General features: G+C 44.4%; 1 protein-coding gene across 1 annotated transcript in view; it reads left to right on the top strand.

The window, feature by feature from the left end:
• Positions 1–19,535, top strand: part of B3glct (beta 3-glucosyltransferase) — an 81,376-nt gene that overhangs the window by 45,535 nt on the left and 16,306 nt on the right. The window contains exons 7-10 of the mRNA XM_076923849.1: positions 3,143–3,279; positions 8,065–8,128; positions 9,770–9,889; positions 13,612–13,681. Coding sequence (XP_076779964.1) covers positions 3,143–3,279; positions 8,065–8,128; positions 9,770–9,889; positions 13,612–13,681 — 391 coding nt within the window. The remainder of the gene's footprint in view (positions 1–3,142; positions 3,280–8,064; positions 8,129–9,769; positions 9,890–13,611; positions 13,682–19,535) is intronic.

Here is a 19,535-nt window from a genome sequence, read left to right as displayed (position 1 = left end):
CTTCTGGGACAATGATACAGAGAAAACGTAATTTTCATTAAGAGATTCTTGAAATAGTAGCTTGAGTTTGGAAAGCATTGTGGTAAAATTCTCTGAGGTTGACAGCTTACAGAGAATATAAAATAAGCCATTCTCTGTGAAAAAAAAAAAGTGTATTTATTTGTGTTGAAGTGAAAACCATAGCAAAAGCAATAACATCATCATCACCATCATCATCATCATCATCAGCAGCAGCAGCAGCAGCACCTGTGTAGAATCATTGACCAATTTTCTACGGGAATAAAATTAAATTCACTGTTTTTCCTCATCAGAAAAGGACACATATATGATACATAGAAGTATTTTTATTTATTTATTTATGTTTTATCTTACGTGTGGTGATGTTTTGCATGCATATATGTATGCATATGTAACTAATGTCTGTGGAATGCAGGCCATGGTGCTGGTGCAGAAACACCCCTCAGCCATGGACTGCGTTTGTCCACCTCTGTAATAAACCCTCTGGTCTTGATGGGTGTTAAGCGTTGGAAGCATCCATTGTGGCTTCTTTCCATTGACTTCTGAGAAGCCACAGACGTAACTGGATGGGACACCCATTAGGTAGGAGAAGGGATGGATACAAACACGTTTCCCTGGTCCCCCCAGACGGTGCCAGCCTGTTGCTGCTGTGTTTTGTGTGGACCACTGGTGAGACATCCACGTTTCCTTCTGACTTTTGGGAGACCCCTAAATCTTCCTTTTCTTTTGAATGTTGGGGTTGCAACCTCTTTCCCAGTGTCCGCTTCACCTGGAGACTGTTGTGTCATTACCCGTGGTTCTAATTCTGCAGGGGAGATGGTGACTCACAGTGACTCTTTAAGGAAGTCAGGATGATAAATGGAGAAGTTCAAAGTGAGTTCGTGGGAAGCAAGTTCAGATCGGAGGCAAAAGGAGACATTTGCCTTTCCCTTCTGAACTCTGTTGCATGGAGAAAATAAAATCTGAGATGTTTTATTTCTTTTGAAAGTAGCATGACGGAATATAGATTACATAATGTTGAGGTCAGTTCAAACCAGTGGGGCTTTTTTTTTTCCCCCCTCTACTGTTTGAAATCTTAGGAGGAAAAGAAGGTCATTGCTGACACAGAGAAGCCACACTGAAATAATAACTGTGCCATGCATTGGGAACTGACTGGGGATTTTGGGAGACTGTCCTCACCGTCTCCCAAGCATCTGGGCAAATGCTAACTTAGGTCCTTGTTCAATGTTTTAAATGTATAAGTTTAATAGTTACTGAAGGAATTGATCTCGGTTCAAGTGCCTTCTTAACTGGTTTGTGTAACTCTCCTATATCTTGTTTGAGTTTTTCCACTCCATAGTATGCCTTTAACATCTGTACAGCTGATAAGGCATATTAACTTTGATTTATTTTTAATAGCAATGAGGCATGGTGCTGGTTACGAGTCGTCCTTGTAGAATATCACTGGTTATTTTACCAGTTTTATCTCTCATATTGTTCTTTCTGCAGAGCCACTAAGAAAGCCATTGGTTACGGAGGAAGATGTATGACTCTTTCCAGAGTCTCCATTGAGTCCTTCCTTCAGAGAGTTTATGACCTCAATAAAAATATCAATAGGCAGTCCTGTGTGCTTTATAATAGCTGGACACTGTAATTAGGAGATAAAATATGATGATATGTTTTGCGTCAAACAGCGTCGGCGCAGAAGGTTCAGGTGCTGAAAGCTCGGTGAGAAGAGATGAGGAGGTTGGAAGAATGGGACTTCCGGGTCTGGGATCCGCTCTTCCGGTCCCTCCCTCCGCTGTTGTTTTCTGACACCTTCCAGCAGCCGCTCTGTGTTTTTCTTGTGTTTGCTTTATCTTGGTGGCTGTGGAGGTCTGAGCCAGGCCGTCCTGTGGTGGCTGGATGTTTTTCATTGCACTTTGAACACAGATAATATCCCTCTAGTACGAGAAGCTGCATCTGGTCCATTTGCCTCTTTTCCTATCAGGTTCCCCTGCACCTACTGTGTGCCAGACACGTGGGAGTTTCTTATCGTTGATGATTTTAGTTCCTCCGTCCCGGGGACTTCGGTGCACTAACTGCATTTTCTGTTCTTCCTCAGATTCGGTTTTATTCCCCCCCACCGTGAGCTTCTTGATAGTATCTCACCGCTGTTGTTTGTCTTAAGAGGTTTTTCTTTCCAGGGCAGGCTCCCTCAACCCCCAACCCCAGGTCGGTTGCTGCACCTCCTTTAGTTTCCATCCCCACCCCTCAACTGTACAAGCTGCATCCCTGAACGTTGCAGACTCTTGATAAATATTGAGTGAATGAATGAATGAATGAATGAATGAGTGGATGAATATAACCCTGGAAGGAACTTTCCAAAGATTGATTTTAAACCTCTGTGGTTGGAGCTGAGAGATGGCTCAGGGGTTAAGAGCACTGGCTGCTCTGACAAAGGACCTATGTTTGAACCTTGGCATCCACATAGTGGCTGTTAACTCCAATTCCAGGAGATCTGATGCTTCCTTTTAGCCACTGCATGCATGTGGTGCATAGACAGACATGCAGGCAAAAACCTTATTCACATAAAATATAAATAAGTAAGTCTTTTATAAGAAACTCAATAGTTTCCTTTGTCTTAATATTCTTATATGGAGTATTCTATAAAAATACCCCTCAGACTGGAGAAAGGGGTAAAAGCACATGTAGCCAAGCCTGATTATCTAAGTTTGAATGCTAGGACGCACAACTGTCCTCTTACACACACACACACACACACACACACGCACACACACACACAATTTAAAATTAAGAAAAATTCTTATGTTTATGGCACACATCTATCTGCACATACAAAAATTTAGGCAATAACAGGGTTTTTGAAAATTAAAACAATTCTTATATTATGGTATAATGATAGAAAGTATTATGTTCACGCCATTGATCCAATCTTGAATTACTTCTTAATTATAAAGATTGTGATAGATTTATTATCATATTGATGTTAATTATATTTTCATTTGGATTCTACAGAAACATAATTTATGTTAACTTTATCTCCCGAGATACTTAGTTAGCTAATTCTGCTGCTGCAATTTTGCTTTTGGCCTTACAATTAAGTGGCTTTTCAAGAATTACATTTTACCTTTTTATTTAACAGGAATGGTTTTTAGGAAAAGCACTGTACGATGAAGAATCAACGATCATCCACCATTATGCCTTCTCTGAGAACCCGACAGTCTTTAAATATCCTGACTTCGCTGCTGGCTGGGCTCTTAGCATCCCGCTTGTGAACAAGTAAGAATTCAGTAGACATTTTGGGGAGTGTGTGATATTTCACTGATTTTGGAAACTGATGGTCATTGGTTCTCAGATGTGTCTTCAGCCAGAGGTGGTCTGAAGGAATGGGAAAACATGACAGAGAGACAGACAGGACGCTTTTACCTCAGCACCGTCCCTTACAAAGCCCTATAGACAGACCTCTTTCTACTTCCTAGGAGTTTCTGGCAAAATGAAGTGACTAATAAGTCATCAGACTAAGGGAGGGGACCAAAGGGCGAGAGAACTTGGAGGAATCATGTGACTTGCGGGGATTGGAGAGGAGGCTAATTAAGGGACTGTATAAGCAGATGCAGCTTGGGCCAGGCTCAGGCCGCTCCTGAAGGCTCTCTGGGCAGTCAGTGGTGTCTGGCCTGTGCATAGCTGCATCAGGGTGCCACACAGCTATGAGGAGAGAGTGAAGCTGACCTGGTTCAGCTGAGGAGAAATATGTCATCTTCAGGTTTTTGTTAGCTTGCCTTAATTGTGCATCTTTTTGTCTTTGGAAGATGGAAGGCCAGAAAATGTCTGTAGCCTTTGTATCATCAGAGGTGGGCTGTGGTGGAGGGCCACAGGCCATGTGAATTCACAGCTGTCCTAAACACCTGCCTGACTCGGGTCCTGTGTGGTAGTTTCGTACACTGTAACTATGCTCTGTCCCAGAATCAACAGCACAGCTGCCTCAGGGACATAGCTCAGAGCGATTACCCAGCCTGCACAATTTTAATTTAAATTGGAGTTTGTTGGTCACTGTCCGCTGTGGTGAAGAGCAGACAGCACCAAGAGCAGACATTATCTGGCGCCATGTTTTTCTGTCTTTTGGGGGTCTTCTGGGAAATCCTAGGAACTTTTTGAACTTCACACAAGATAAGCTCTTGGCCTAAAGCTTTTAAATTAAATTTAGTTTCTAAGTGATGCACAACGTTATACATTCTAGTGGGTACCACAAGGTGTTTCAGTACATGTAAGCTGTGCACTGTTTCAGTCAGGGTATGCAGAGGCTGGGGAGAGGCCTTGGAGGTTGAGAACACTGGCTGCTCTTACAAAGGAACTAGGTTTGATTGCCAGCATCCACGTGGAGGCTCACAACCATCTCTAACTCCAGTTCCTGGGGGATCCAATGTCATCTGGCCTCTGCGGGCTCTGCCTCTGCAGGCTCTCACTGCAGACACACAGTGTGTTCACATCGATACACACAAATGCTCACACACATAAGTACAAAGAAATGTATAAATTAGGAAGTGCACATTTGTCTTATCTTTTTTAAAATTTACTTTATTTTTTATTATTTTTTTTTATTTTTCCCCTTCCCTTGTCCCTCTTGCTCCGGCCCCACTCACTCTGGCCTTTTTTATTTATTTTATTATTATATGTAAGTACACTGTAGCTGTCTTCAGACACCCCATAAGAGGGCATCAGATCTCATTGCGGATGTTTGTGAGCCACCATATGGTTGCTGGGATTTGAACTCATGACCTCCAGAAGAACAGCCAGTGCTCTTAACCACTGAGCCATCTCACCAGCCTGGGCATTTGTCTTCTCAAACATGATTATCATTTGTGGTGAGAGCATCCAAACTCGTTTCTTCTAAGCATTTTGAAATTATTACAGTACATAATTATGAGTTTTTATTTGCAAAGCTTATTTTTATTATGGTGTTTAAAATTTAAAACACTCATTGTAGTTTCTTCTCCCTCTTGCCCTCCCAGCCCCCCTCCCCCCCATATCTCTTCAGAAAAGAACAGGTCTCCATGGATACCAACCAGCCAAGCCATATCAAGTTGCAGTGAGACTAGGCACCTCCTCTCCTAATAAGGCTACACAAGGCAGCCCAGTAGGGGGAAAGGGTCCCAAAGGTAGGCAACAGAGTCAGAGACAGCCCCTGCTTCTACTGTTAGGAGTCCCACAAGAAGGGCTGGAGAGATGGCTCAGCGGTTAAGAGCATTGACTGCTCTTCCAGAGGTCCTGAGTTCAATTCCCAGCAACCACATGGTAGCTCACAACCATCCCTAATGGGACCCGGTGCCCTCTTCTTGTGTTTCTGAGGACAGCTACAGTGTGCTCATATACATAAAATAAAATCTTAAGAAAAGACTAGCAATACACAGCAAATTTACAGTTTTTAGGTGAAACTGATATAACTAAGTCTCCTTAAGTATCTGATGTCTGTCCTCAGAACCTCTTGTCTCTTTAAAACATGCAGGCTTTTTGCTGGTTTGACTCTAAAATTAAACATGCTAAATTTTACAGTATTTTCTGTAAGTCTGATAACCTGATGGGATGTTTCACATTGGTATGCCCGTTCAGGAGCCCCACTGGGCCTGGCTCTTGTCCCCCTCAGCGCCTTGTCAGATGTTTTGCCTCATTCTAACATGTTCTAATGTGCGGAGGGCCTAGGTCAGACCCATGCATACTCCCTGCTTGGCGGTTCAGTCTCTGTGAGCCCCTGTGGGCTCAGCTTAGTTGATTCTGTGTTTATTGTTGTTGTTGTTTAATGGTGTCCTTGACCTCTCTGGCCCTTACAATCCTTTCTCCCCCTCTTCCCTGGGATTCCTAAAGCTCTACCTCACATTTGGCTGTGAGTCTCTGTATCTGTTTCTATCAGTTGCTAGGTGAAGCCTCTCTGATGACAATCGGGCCAGACACCAATCATTAGGAATCATTTCATTGACTTTTATTTTTTTCTGTTTGTGTTTTGTTCTATCCTGAGTCTCTGGGCTATCCAGGATCTGACTCCTGACCCTCTGGGCAGTGTCAGGGGTGGGCTCCTTCTCATGGCATGGGTCTCAATTATTTATGCTTTTAAAAAGGTTTTGCACGTATCTACTGTGTGTGTATGAGTGTGTGCTGGTGTGTGTGCACACGTGTGCCTGTGGATGTATGGAACCCGTTGAAGTCATCTGTTGATGAGGGAGGCAGCCGGGCGCAGTTTCCATAGTGTCTCCCATCTCCTCAGCCCATCTTAAGCATGGTTCCTGCTGAGATAGGAGAGAACCTGAGGGTTTCCTTATGGTAGCTGGGTGTGTAGATGTCTTAGTCTGGCCTGCTATAACAAAATGCTGCAAGCTGGCTCATTTATAAGCAAGGAAGGTATGTGCCTGAGGGTTTGGAGCCTGGGAAATGTCGAAGAGGAAGGAATTTGCAGTTTTAGTAGCTGGTACAGGCCACCTTCCTGTTTAGTGCTAACACCTCTTCTCTGTGACCTCTGAAGAATGCACAGCTCTCCGGACTTCTTTTGTCAAGTTACAAACCCCTGGATGATGTCTACGTACCTCCCCTCCTCCTAAGGGGACTATAGTCAACACAGAGATGTAAGGACCACAGATATTAATCAGATGCTGCAGTGAACTGTGGCTCCTGGACGTAGGGCCGTGGAGTTCAGAAAGCTGCGAGCATGTCCCCTGTAAAGCTGGAAAGATAAGTGCCAGGTGACCTTGGCATCCAGACATCTGTTCCTTACCACACTGATTACCACACTGAATAGCAACCAACAAATGAAAGCTTTAGTCAGTAATCAGGGTCTTTCCCCTCCCTCCCTCCTTACCTCCCTCTTCCCTCCCTCCCACTTTTTTCTTTCTGCCTGCAAAAACAACCAAGGTTTTTTTTTTTTTTTTTTTTTTTTTTTTTTTTTTTTTTTTTTTTTTTTTTTTTTATGTGGACTTTGCTATAGTAACAAAATTCAAAATCTGGCCTTTTAGACTATATTTTGTCCCTCCTCCCATGTAGATAAGGAATTTAAAAAAAAGATAATAAACCCCATCTAGTATAGCAAATGTTGGTGGCAAGATTTGTTAAACAATTATTATTAAATCTCTCTGTCTCTGTGTGTGTGTGCACATAGGAACTGTAGTGATCACTCGCTGAAAGTAGCCAATAGTTAGAAAGCAACCTTAAAGAGAACAGATTTCACCATAAAGGTTGGAAGCAGCATGTGAATAGGTTGATAACATTTGTTTATGATTTTGAATGCTATTCTGGGTCAGTAAATTCTTCCCTTATAAACTCTGGTAAAAATTTGATCAAGGGGCTGGAGAGATGGCTCAGTGGTTAAGAGTACTGGTTGCTCTTCCAGGGGACGCTGGTTTGGTTCCCAGCAACCACAAGACATTTTATAACCATGTTTAAGTCCAGGTCCAAGGGATTCAGCGCCCTCTTCTGGCCTCTATGGGCACTGCATGCAAGTGGCTCACATACATGCAAAGTATCCATATAAATAAAATAAGAATTTTAAAAATTGGTTAAGACAAGACATTCTCCATTCCACTGCTACATAATGTTTAGTAAATGTAGAATAATCCCTTTGTTAGAGACAGACAGAAGGCACAGGAGGGGTGGGGTTGGGAATTCATTTAGGCTTGTTCTTGGTCTAATTTTCCCAGACGGAAGACTCTTTTTCTTTTGATGTGTTTGTTCTGACGGGCTAGTGAAGAGCAGCTTTCTAGGGAAGGTTCCTCGGCTTGGTCTTGAAAACAAAAGGTTAAAGCTAGGTGTAGAGGACTGGCTGAGGCGTGTGTGGGAGGGGTGTGCTCCAGGGAGCACGTGGGGCTTGAGACTCCAGGAGTGCGAGGCTTTCTTCTGTGTGAGAAAGGAACCATGGGAAAATCTTTTTGTTTTTTTTTTTTCCCAAGCCACGTACTTTTTATCTTAAGATTTATATTTTGTTCAGTTATTAGAAATTTTCACGAATCTGTTATTGTTGTTCGACAATTCTTTTGCTCTAAAAGCAAACAAGCAAACAAAGAAAGGGATGTCTCTGTTTTCCAGGCTTACCAAGAGATTAAAGAGTGAGCCGCTGAAGTCTGACTTCACAATTGATTTAAAGCACGAGGTAGGTCATGATTGATTGGTTGGGTCTTAGTGATCAAGGAGTCGCTAAGTTGAGCTCAGTGGCTATTAGGACAGTCATGACTATTGCCACTGACTCTGTAACAAAGAGAAATAGTCATGTATTTTAATGCAGATTTGTGTCTTATATTTTATACCTCATTATAGTGCCTTTCCCCACATCCCTTCATGTTCTCCCCACTGAAATAGCTTCACCTCAGTAGCTGGAGAAGGATTAGTGGTGGGGGAAGGTTGAGTCTCCTGATTCATGAGTCTTTGCTTTTTTAGGTAGGTAGATGGGTCTGGAGGTGAGTGTTTAAAAGCATGCCAAAATCAAATTTTAATTGGTTATTTGGGAATCTTACGTTATGCACCCTGATCATACTCACCTCCAAATCTTCCCATGTCTGTTCCCCTCTCTACCCCCACTTCTCCTAAACCCCCCTTCCCCCCCAAAAAAAACTGGAAAAAAATAAGTGCATTTGTGTTGCCATATACTCACTGGAGCATGGTCAAATTCCTAGTGGCCAGCCCTGATCACGGCCCCCAGGGAGGATGAGTGTTTCTCTGCCTGCATCCTTCCCAGAAGCTAATGATTGATTTATTTTTCTTTTATGTGTATGAGTGTTTGCCTGTGTGTATGTATATGTAACTGTGTATGTGCAGTACCCACAGTGGCCAGAAGGGGGCATTAGATCCCCTGCAACAGAGCTACAGGCAGTTCTAAGTCACTGTTGGGTAATGGAAACCGACCCCTAGCCCTCTGCCAGAGTAGAAAGTGGTCATAGCTGCTGAGTCACCTCTCTAGCTCAAATAATGGTCTCTTGTATTAATTATTATTCTCTCTTGATTGTGAGTGTCTGCTTGGCTCCTGGTTTTTCACTGTGATAATGATTGTTTCTATGAACATTTTGGACATGTGTCACAATTGTCTGTGAGAGTTCCTCTATTGCAGATAATTTAAAACCTTTTTTTTTTTTGAACTTCAACTTACTTTAAAAAAAAATACATTCTGTTTTTTCAGGCTGGGCAGGCGGCTCAGTTGGTACTGTGCTCATTGTATTCATGTGAGGATCTGAGTTCAGATCCTGCACTCACAGGAAAAGCCTGGTCAGTCAGTCAGTCAGTCCCAGTGCTGAGTGACAGAGACAGACAGACTCTGGGAGCTTGTCTCCAGCAAGGCCACACCTCCTAATCCTTCTTAAGCAGTTCTACCAACTAGGGAGCAAGCATCCAGACATAGGAGCCTGTGTGGACCATTCTCATTCAAGCCACAGTGTTTCCAGGTCACTGCTGGTGACTCTGGGAATGGAGCTGAGGTCCCATTTCTTGTGTTCCTTTCTGTGTACTTCCTCAAAGCACTTTAGTGTTGTTTGTTTGTTTGTCATCTCTGGGATTTTTTGTTTGCATGTATGAATATTGATTCGTGGTTAACTGTTTTTAACGTATAAAGCATCAGATCAATCTATGTCATGTTACCATTTTTTAAAAAACTGAAGAAAGTTTCTGTTGACTATTAATATATCGACAGGGCTCAACCTAACACTTTTTCTAGGAGGCATGTCCCACTGCCCCCAGGGACATTTTTCTATCTGTGGCTTTCACTTAGCTCTGTCCTCTCCACTTCTGTCTTGTCTTGAGCTAGATTGCCCTTTACATCTGGGACAAAGGTGGAGGACCGGCCCTCACCGCTGTGCCCGAGTTTTGTACGGAAGACGTGGACCCCCATTGTGTCACCACGTTCCATTCTTTTCTGCCGCTCTGTGTAAGTGAGAACAGCTTCCTCCTGACCCGGAGGAGGAGATGCATATTGTGTGCATAACATTTACTTGTGTGGACATAACGTTATCCTGGTAATTCATGTATTTAAACACAAACCAGCTTTTGCTCCAAGCCAGGCCGCAGCCATATGCCTTATGCCTTCTAGGTAAGTACTGTTGCTATTCCCGTCTTCTGGATTTAGATGAGGGATGCACAGAGAGTCAGTGTTGCTGGACCCAAGTCTGCTCATCACTCGGAAGCCAGTGCCGGGAGAGAAGAGCTGGAGGGAAACAAGTGGGTCATGGGAGGGCTGGTGTGGTGCACCAGGAGGCAGAAAGCATTGTTCCCAAAGAGACTGTCTCAGGGAAAGCTGGTGTGTGTGACAGGGTTGTGGGCAGGGAAAGGAGGGGTGCAGTAGGCAGAAAGAGTATGTGCACTGAGTAGGGCCTTTGTTATGTAAGGCCTGCCCCTCTGTCCTTTTACCCTTCTTCCTGTCTTTCCTCCTCTGCTCCCTCTGCTCTTTTCTTCCTGTCCCTCTCTACCTCCCCTCTTCCCTCCCTTCTCCTTCTAAGTCCCCCTTCCTCTCTCCCTCCCCCTTCCCTCCCTCCTCCCCCTTTCTCACTCTCAATCCCTTCCCTCCCTATGAATCCCCCTTCCTTCCTCCCTCCCTCCCTCCCTCCCTCCCTCCCTCCCTCTGCTTCAGCACCACATTAACAGTACTCTCCTGTGGCTGCTCACAACCGTATCACAGTCTTTTATATATGCTTTGCATTTAAAGAATAAGGAAGTAAAGTGATCCGCACATTCTGGCTTTACTTGAAGGCCACCAGATGTTCTGGAAAGAAAGACCACAGTTGTAACTACTTAGCTGTGGCCTTTCCAGATTAGGAAGCCAGGGAAGGGACGTTCTGCCAAGGTCCACTGAAGGAGCGGCCTGAGGTGATGGGAATTTGGTTCCACTCCTTAGAAAGGCCAGTGCAGCCATTTTCTGTGACTCACGAGGCCTGCCCATGTGCCTGCGCCACCCCCCCCACCCCCACTCTCTCAGCAGGTGATCTTGCTTTTGGTCTCACCTGGCACAGTTCAGATTCTCCCAGGACAGACACTAAGGCAGATCTATGTTCGATTCCCACTATGACCCTGAAACTTACTAGATCAATGACCTTTGGGTTTTTTTTTTTTTCTCCTCATTAAGTAAATATATTCTACAACTTCAAATAGTGTGTGTTGTTCTCAGGTCAGTTATAGAGTGTGCCGTCTTAAACACACATTGCACAGATATACACACACTATATACACTGCATACACACACTGCACACACATATACTGCACACACATGTACACACACTGTACACACATACACTGCATGCACATGTACACACTGCAAACACGTACACTGCATACAAACACTGTGCACACACACACACACCTTATAGTGTGACAGACAATAGAGGGGACTTGTAATATTTGTAGTTCCCAATGGACAACCAGTCTTTCTAGACATAAAACCTATTTGCTTTGCAATGCTCTTGGTATCTTGAGTAATAAGTACATCAGTATGAACCAACCCCAACCTCTAAGTGGTGGCTTCACCATGACTCTTATTACAGTCATATAAGAAGACATAAAGAAGGGGTGTTGTAGTTTGCTTATTGTTGCTGTGACAAACTGACCAAAGGAAAGTGGGGGAGAGAAGGATTTATTTGGCTTCCCCACCCCCATCACAGTCCACCACAGAAGGAAGTCAGGGCAGGCACTGGAGGCAGGCACTGAAGCAGAAACTGAAGGAACACTGCTCACTGGCTTGTTCTTCATGGCTTTCTTAGCCAGCTTTTAAATACAAACTGTTGGGGGCCGACTTTTAGCAGAAAGCGGCTATCAGCTTTGTAGCCATCTTGAGCCATATACCCTGACATGAGACTTGGATTACAATAGCCTACAACAGCTGAGCACACTCTGATAATCTTGGTTTAGATACCTTGAGATTAAAGGTGTGTGAGATTAAAGGTGTGTGAGATTAAAGGTGTGTAATTTAAGAGTGTGACTTAGAAGTGTAGAGATCAGATTTAGAGACAAGACCTAAGGGCATGATTAAAGGCGTGACCAAAAGGCATGGCTTAGAAGTGAGACATATAAAAGGCAGAGGCAGATGGCAGAGAATTAGACATTAGGGAGACACAGCAGACAGAGGAGACACTTTTAGGAGACACTTTAGAGAGAACAACTTGGAGTTAGTTATTAGACATTAGGCACTTGGCACTTGGAAGAAGAAACTTGGAACTTGGAGGCACTAGGGACTAGGAACTAGGGACTAGGAACTCAAGACTTGGGACTTGGACTAGGAAGAGAGACAAGAATAAACGGGACTGAAACGCAGTCTGTCTGGTCTCCATTCTTCACATTTGTCCTCACTCTCTCTCTCTTGCTGAACCCTGACCCTCGGACTGGAGCGGCAGCTTGGGACGGGATACAGTAGCTGCCAAACGCGGGGCAGCCCGGGCCTCAACATTTTGCTCGGGCCGAGACATTTTTGGCCACCCGAACGTGGGGCTAGTGCGGTTCTCAACAACAAACGAGGGCCACTTGCCCAGGAGTGATGCCACCCATAGTGGGCTGAGTCCGACATCAGTGTTTAATGGAGAGAGTGTCCCACAGGCCAGGCTGATGGAAGCAATCAGTTGAGAAGCCACCTTCCCAAGTGACTCTAGTTTGTATAAAGTCGGCAAAATGTATAACCAGTAAGTGGGGTCAGAGCTGCCCCCAGGGAAGAGTACATTGACATCAAATCCCACTGTGCCTCCTTCAACCTGTGTGAGCTTCCTCCCACCACGGGTTTGGAGCAGAAGGCAGAATATCCGTGGCCTAGACTCAAGTAGACAGTCAGGAGTCATGCGTGACTTCCAGCTCCACGTGTGGCCAGACCCAGAAAAGCAGACATCTCCCGCTTGCATGAAGTCATCTTCTGTTCTTCTCCCTTTGTCAAAGTCTCCACTAGCTGAGAACATGAATAGACAGTAACTCACATTTGTTAGTTACCCACCACATGCTTAGTAAGTTATCCACAGCAGCAGCCTTCTGGTGGCTGTCAGTCCCGATCTCTCAATGATCAGGGAGCCCGGAAAGTGTAAGAGACTTGTTAGTATGGCTCACAGTCTGTAACTGCTGAGCCGGGGTACGGGTGCAGGGCTGAGCCGGGGTACTGGTGCAGGGCTGATCTGGGGTACGGGTGCAGGGCTGATCTGGGGTATGAGTGCAGGGCTGAGCTGGGGTATGGGTGCAGGGCTGAGCTGAGGTACAGGTGCAGGGCTGAGGTGGGGTACAGGTGCAGGGCTGAGGTGGGGTACGGGTGCAGGGCTGAGCTGGCATGCAGGTCCAGGACTTACCTGAGGTACAAGTGCAGGGCTAAGCTAGGATTCAAGTCCAAGGCTGAGCTGGGATACACGTTTAGGCTGGGAGGGGGATAGGTTCAGGGCTGGACTCATGTAGGTTCAGGGCTGAGCTGGGAGGCAGATTCTGTGCTGCCTCACTCCAGAGCCTACACTATCAGTTTTCCTACATGTCCTCTCTCTTCCCTAAAACTACCATGGAAATAGATATCTATGGCATTGATTAATTTTATATTTAAGATCTACTGTGTTCATGAAGTCTGTCTGGGTAATGCTGCAAATGTATGTAACAGTTTTTTTTTTTTTTTTTTCTTTTCTCTCCCCTACTCCCACTTTTTAGGGAATGCCAGTAAAGAAGGAGGAGATTTTTGTTGCAGTAAAAACATGCAAGAAATTTCATGCTGACCGAAGTATGTTTGGGGCTTTTTACTTTTCTTGACCTTTTGAGATCCCAAATGTCTTTAGAAACAGTGCAAGCCAGGTACAAATTCAGGATGATAGAAAATGCTACTGGATGCTTAGAGGAAAGAGGCTGTTTGATCAGGGTTCCTTGCTGGGCCACTCCAACCCCCGAGATCACTTAGGAGAGGCAATTTTGTCTTGAAGTGTGAGTGGTCATAGCTCTTCTGAACACTGTTGAGATCAGCGCCTTAAATTGAAAATGGTAGACTCAGCTGCGGCAGTCTCAGAGATGGCATGCGGGTAAAAGTGTTCTGCAAAGGGTCCTGCTGTTACAGAAACCACCAGAGAGGCTTCCAAGGAAACACAATATCAACAAAGACAATCCCTTTTTATATTTATGTCCTGTGTGCACATTGGTACTTTTTAATGAAGAGTCACAGGTCTGCTCATTGAATGTTTGTATTGGAAAAGAGGAAAAAGTCACCTTAGAGACAGTGGCCTGACTTACAGAAACGCTGGGGTGCAGGTTTCTGGTGTCTCATTATCGAAGTTTGTCAGGTATAGGGATAATGTTAAAAGAAAAGGCCCATCCGACTATAGATGGGCACAATTCCTCTTTTCCTGTCTCATTTGAGTCAGCACTTTGCTGATGCTTAGAGTTGGACATTCTTTTGTGTGATCTCATTTGAGCACTTCTGTTTTTCCTTGTGAAGACTGATCTCACAGGGCATGGCCTGAACATAGGGAGCTTCCTAACGCAGCTGGCATGGTCCTGGGATTAGCGTGCTGGGAAATTTGTGTGTGTATCTTATGTAGTAGCACAGTCTGAATAGGTTAGATTTTTTTTTTTAAGGGAGAAGATATTTTAAAACAAAAGACTATTTCAATTTGAATTTATAGGGTCATCTATGACATCATCAGCAATTAAAACCCAGTAAATAAAAGTGAGTTAATCATATGTTGCTAGGTTTGCCTGGATTGGTCATGTCAAATCCCACATCCTAGTAAATCTGACTGACTAAATCTATGTATTTATTATACAAGGGGGGCCTACAGTTAAGAGTCAATGAAAGTGTTTAAATAAGATTTTTTTTTATTTTTTGGTTTTTTGAGACAGGGTTTCTCTGTTAGCCTTGGCTGTCCTGGAACTCACTCTGTAGACCAGTTTGTCTCAAACTCAGACATCCACCTGCCTCTGCCTCCCAAGTGCTGGGATTAAAGGCGTGCGCCACCACTGCCTGGCTTAAATAAGATTTTTATTTATCATAAATTTAACCTAAATTTAATATCAGGCAGGGCTTTTTGGGGGGTGATTTTGGAAAATATCTTTGAGGGGCTGGAAGAGACTAAGGGCACTGGCTGCTGTTGCAGAGGACCTGTGTTCAGTCTTCAACACCCACATAGTGGCTCACAACTGTGTAACTCCAGTTCCAGAGGGTTCTAGTGCCTTATTCTGGCCTCCATGGGCACTGCACACACACCATGCACAGGCATATAATAAAAATAAATCTTTAAATGTTTTGAAAAAAGATGGTAGGAAAATGTACTAGATTTTCTTTTCTTTTTTTTCTTTGCAGGAAAAATATTTACATTGATTTAGTTGATCTTGAAGCTGTGCTCAGAGTAGTGATTATTTTTTACAATATTGATGTTAATAATGTAGATAGTAGGAGGCATGCAATTTTCAGATGACAATGAAATGAAAAATTAAAAGTTCAACTTGCTTCATTTTTCACAGTCTTACAGAAATGTCTGTTCATTTTGACCAAAGAATATTGAATAATTTGGTTTTTTTTTAAATTTCTTTAAGTTTAAGATGAAAATTTAAAAAGAGATACCTATGGAATGCTTTTATAGTTGAATTCAGAGTTTAAACATTTTTTAAAGTCCCAGAATCTCAGGCATTCTTCTCAGATCTGAGGTGATGGAGACTTGAGACCTAAGGGGGTCTGAAGCCTTCAAATGTGGGTTTCTGCAGCATAGCTTTAAACTTCCCTGCACTCATCTGTGAAGACGGCTGCTTTTCAGATTGGTTCCCCCTTTTGCTGGGTGGACACAAAGCCTGCCTGCCCACTGGGCTCTGCACAGACTCCTTTGAAACTCTAGTCTAGCATGGGAGAGATGACTCAGGGGTTAAAAACACGTACTGCTTTCCCAGAAGACCTGTGTTTGGTTCCCAGCTCCCATGTCAGTCAGTTCACAATCACCTATAACTCCAGCTCCAGGGGACCTGACACCTCTGGCTCTCATGTACTTACATGCATGCATGCGCACGCAAACACACACACACACACACACACACACACACACACACACACACACTAAAAATAATACAATAACTTAAGAAAACTGATCAGTTATCCTATTTGTGGCTGACAGTGCCATGTGCCTGACAGTGTGTGTGTGTGTGCCTGTGTGTGTAAACAACCAATCTAATCATAACTGGACCATTCCTCATGCTATGGCAGTACTGTGATCCCCTTGATTTTGTAGAGAGCGCTAGGGAGAACAATATCCAGCAGACCCACATTCCATGGCCTCTTGTTAACCTGAAATGTGGGGAGCCTTGCTACAATCACCGAATGTTATCAGGGTAATCAGAGTCACCTCTTGGGATTCTTAGTCTCATTAATTAGAAAAAAAAGTAAGAACAGACTTAAATAGAAACTTCAAGACAATTTAATTAGGGTTGAAAAGAAACACTCCAAAGCAGGGAAACCCTAAGTCTTAACAGCTGCCCAGATGTGGGACATGGCCCACATGAACGAGGCTATGGGTTTGAGTTGAGCAGGCATGGAGACACAGGGAGGGGGCCTTAGGAAAAGCCAGAGAAATCCAGAGCCCCAGAGAAAGCGTACTTGGGCTCTGGCCAGCATCTGGAAAAAGGAGGACAGAAGATAAGGATAAGTCACACATTTCTGAGGATGGACAGACCCAGCAGAAACTTCTAGGGAGGCACGGGGCATGGGGGAGGGAGGGGCAGGAATTCTGGGGAAGATTGAATCGGCCTTCCCGAGGCTTGGTCCGTACCTGTCCAATCAGAGGAGACAATGGCATGTCTCCACCCAGAGGTAGAATCTATGATTTACGTATTGTATGCGTAGGGGCATTCGTTTGTGTGTGGACCGAGCACATGCCCGGTGCCTGTGGAGGTCAGAAGAGGGCATCAGGTCCCCTGGAACTGGAGTTAGGATGATTGTCAGCTGCTGTGTGGGTGCTGGGAGCTGGACACAGGCAAGAGCAACAAGAGCTGTAGCATCCCTAACCACCCCCACCCCAGCCTTCTCTCCCGCCCCTGGTACGCTCCATTCCTTTGGCCAAGAGGTGGTAGCTTTCCCTTAGGGAGCCTCCAGGGCTGGTCCATTGAGCCCAGAGGCCTGACTGGGGCTCTCTGCTCTAGCCTGACTATACTTGGATATATTTCAGACCTCAGTTGATAAATTGTCTTCGCTATTCATGTTGATGCCTGGCCATGCTCAAGGTCAGTTGGAAGTTGGACAGGAGCTGTACAGGTAGGTTTTTCCTCTTCAGAAGCAACGAGGAAGCAAGTAACTGAAGCCTGTGTGCGACCCCTAACACACACTGGGTGGGGCCTAGACAGATCGAATTACTGTCAGAGCAGAATACCGGGATAGGGACTGGTGTTCCTTTTTCCCTGTTCTCTGGGATAGAAGACCTTGAAAGAACAAAGGTCAAATGGCACTGAAGGGGAAGAAAAATAAAACAGACAAGAAAGTATATTTTTGAAAAACTGAGAGTAGGCCTTGCTGTTACCTGGTTCATGACCTCCCATCACCTCTGTGGAAGGAGAGAGACAGAATGACAAGGGTTAATGCATGTGGGGTTCATATTTTACGTCACCACAATGGATTGATAACAAGACCAAGTCTGGATATCTTAAACTTTTTTTTTTTTTAACTTATATCCCTAACCACGAAAGAGCAATGCTGCTACCGAATTTGCCTGGATTCCGACAGAGACAGATTAGAAAATTCTCAGAACGTAGCGAAAAGAATTTAATTTTTTTTTTATAGGCTCCAGGAAGTAATATATGTTGACACCATTTAAAACATGTGAGTAGGGAAAAGACCCCTGATTTTTAATATGCATCTCAGTGACTTCCTCCTGGGTCCCAGGGTCTTCACTGTGCAATGTGAGCTGTCAGAAACCCTCAAGTGTTTTCTTTTCGTTGCTCCGTGGCGCCTCAGTGTGTCTCACATTCCTAGGGCAGGCAGCTTCTGTCCGTCACGTTAGATAGGATGTGATGCTGTTCTATGGGCTCCCTCTAATTAAGAAGATTAAGTGAGATTTCCTCAGCCATTAGTTTTTTTTCGTAGCTTCATTTGTCTCTTAAAACAAACAATACTCTTGTTTCCAGATTTTTTTTTTTTAAGGCAAAATCTATTAGCTAACATTACTACTGTGATTGTGTCCGGGGAGGCAGTTAGACTATGTTGTAGCTGCCAGCTCTGATGAAGGAGGCTGAGGTACAGCGACAACGCGAACCACTTCCGGCCACACTAGTCAGATGAGGTGATTATTAATTGACTGAGGGAGCCTTGTGCTGCCCTACCTGGCTGTTGAGTGGCAGAGCGTGTCCCAGATGCTGTTTTTGATCAGACAGGAGGGATACTTTGCAAGCTTAGGGCCACTTAGCAGAAGACGAGGAACTGGCACACGTGTACGTCCCTGACACTCGGGGGAACACAAACACCAGTCAACTGCCCTTTTTTGGTCTCCGACCAGAGCCTGGAGAAAAAGGTCCATTTGCCAGCCGATAATAGCAAATTCCTCAGAATCCAAACAACCTTTCACTCTTGACTTTATGGCCCATTCACATCTGATGGGCTGAACATTCATGAATTGTTCAGATGTCCCTTGTAACAGGAGACAGGTTTGCAGGTGAACTCTCAGGGGTAAAAATGGGTTACTCTGTTGTCTCTTACAGTGAGGGGTTTCACTGACTCCTGAAAGCCCTTAGAAGATTTATGTTCCCTGTGCAGCTAGGAGCCCTTCTTCTTTTTGAATAATAATTTTTTAAAAATAAACTTTTACTCCACTCCCATTTAAAATGCCTCGGTGGGATGGACACTTCCTTGAGAGAAGGATTCACTATGGTTTTTCTCCATGGTGGAAAGTTTGGGTGTGCAGTGTCCCCCATCGGCTCATATGTTTGAACGTGTGACCTGACTGAATAGCATGTGCTCTAGGCTCAGTGAGAGAGGCCTTGCCAAAAAAAAAAAAAAAAAAAAAAAAAAAAGCGGAGAGACAGGTGACTGTCCCCCAAGCTCTCCTCTTGCCTCTGCTGACACGTATACATACTCACACACGTGCACGCACACATATACACACAAAATACATTTTAAATTTATTTAATCTAACTTTATATATATGAGTGTTTTGCCTGTATGTAGTACATGTTCCACATGTACACTCAGTGCCCGAGGAGGCCAAAAGCGGGCATCAGATCCCCTGTAAGTAGAGCTGCAGATAGTTCTGAGTCACCATGTGGGTGCTAGGACTTGAACTTGGGGCCTCTCTATAAGAGCAGCCAGTGCCCTTAATCACCGAGCCATCTCTCCAGCTTCCAAATAATATCTTTAGAGTCTATCTATGGGAGAGTTAAATGAACTAACCTTTGGGAAGAAGAGACAGGATTCACAGTTTGTCTAAACAAAGCAGTGTTATCTGACCAATGTCTTATTACATGGAGGGGAAGTGGGATGTGCACACCAGGAGCCGTGGCCAGTAGCCCTTCAACTAGAGTGCTCAGCCCTCCTCTCACCAGCAGAGGGCACTGGTGCTCCCTCGGGTGCAAGCACCGAGGCTTGGGGCATTGAGAAAGACTGTTGCTTCTCTGTG

Source organism: Arvicanthis niloticus, chromosome 24 (assembly GCF_011762505.2).
Source record: "Arvicanthis niloticus isolate mArvNil1 chromosome 24, mArvNil1.pat.X, whole genome shotgun sequence".
NCBI classification, from domain to species: domain Eukaryota; kingdom Metazoa; phylum Chordata; class Mammalia; order Rodentia; family Muridae; genus Arvicanthis; species Arvicanthis niloticus.
This window is presented reverse-complemented; position numbering and strand designations above follow the sequence as displayed.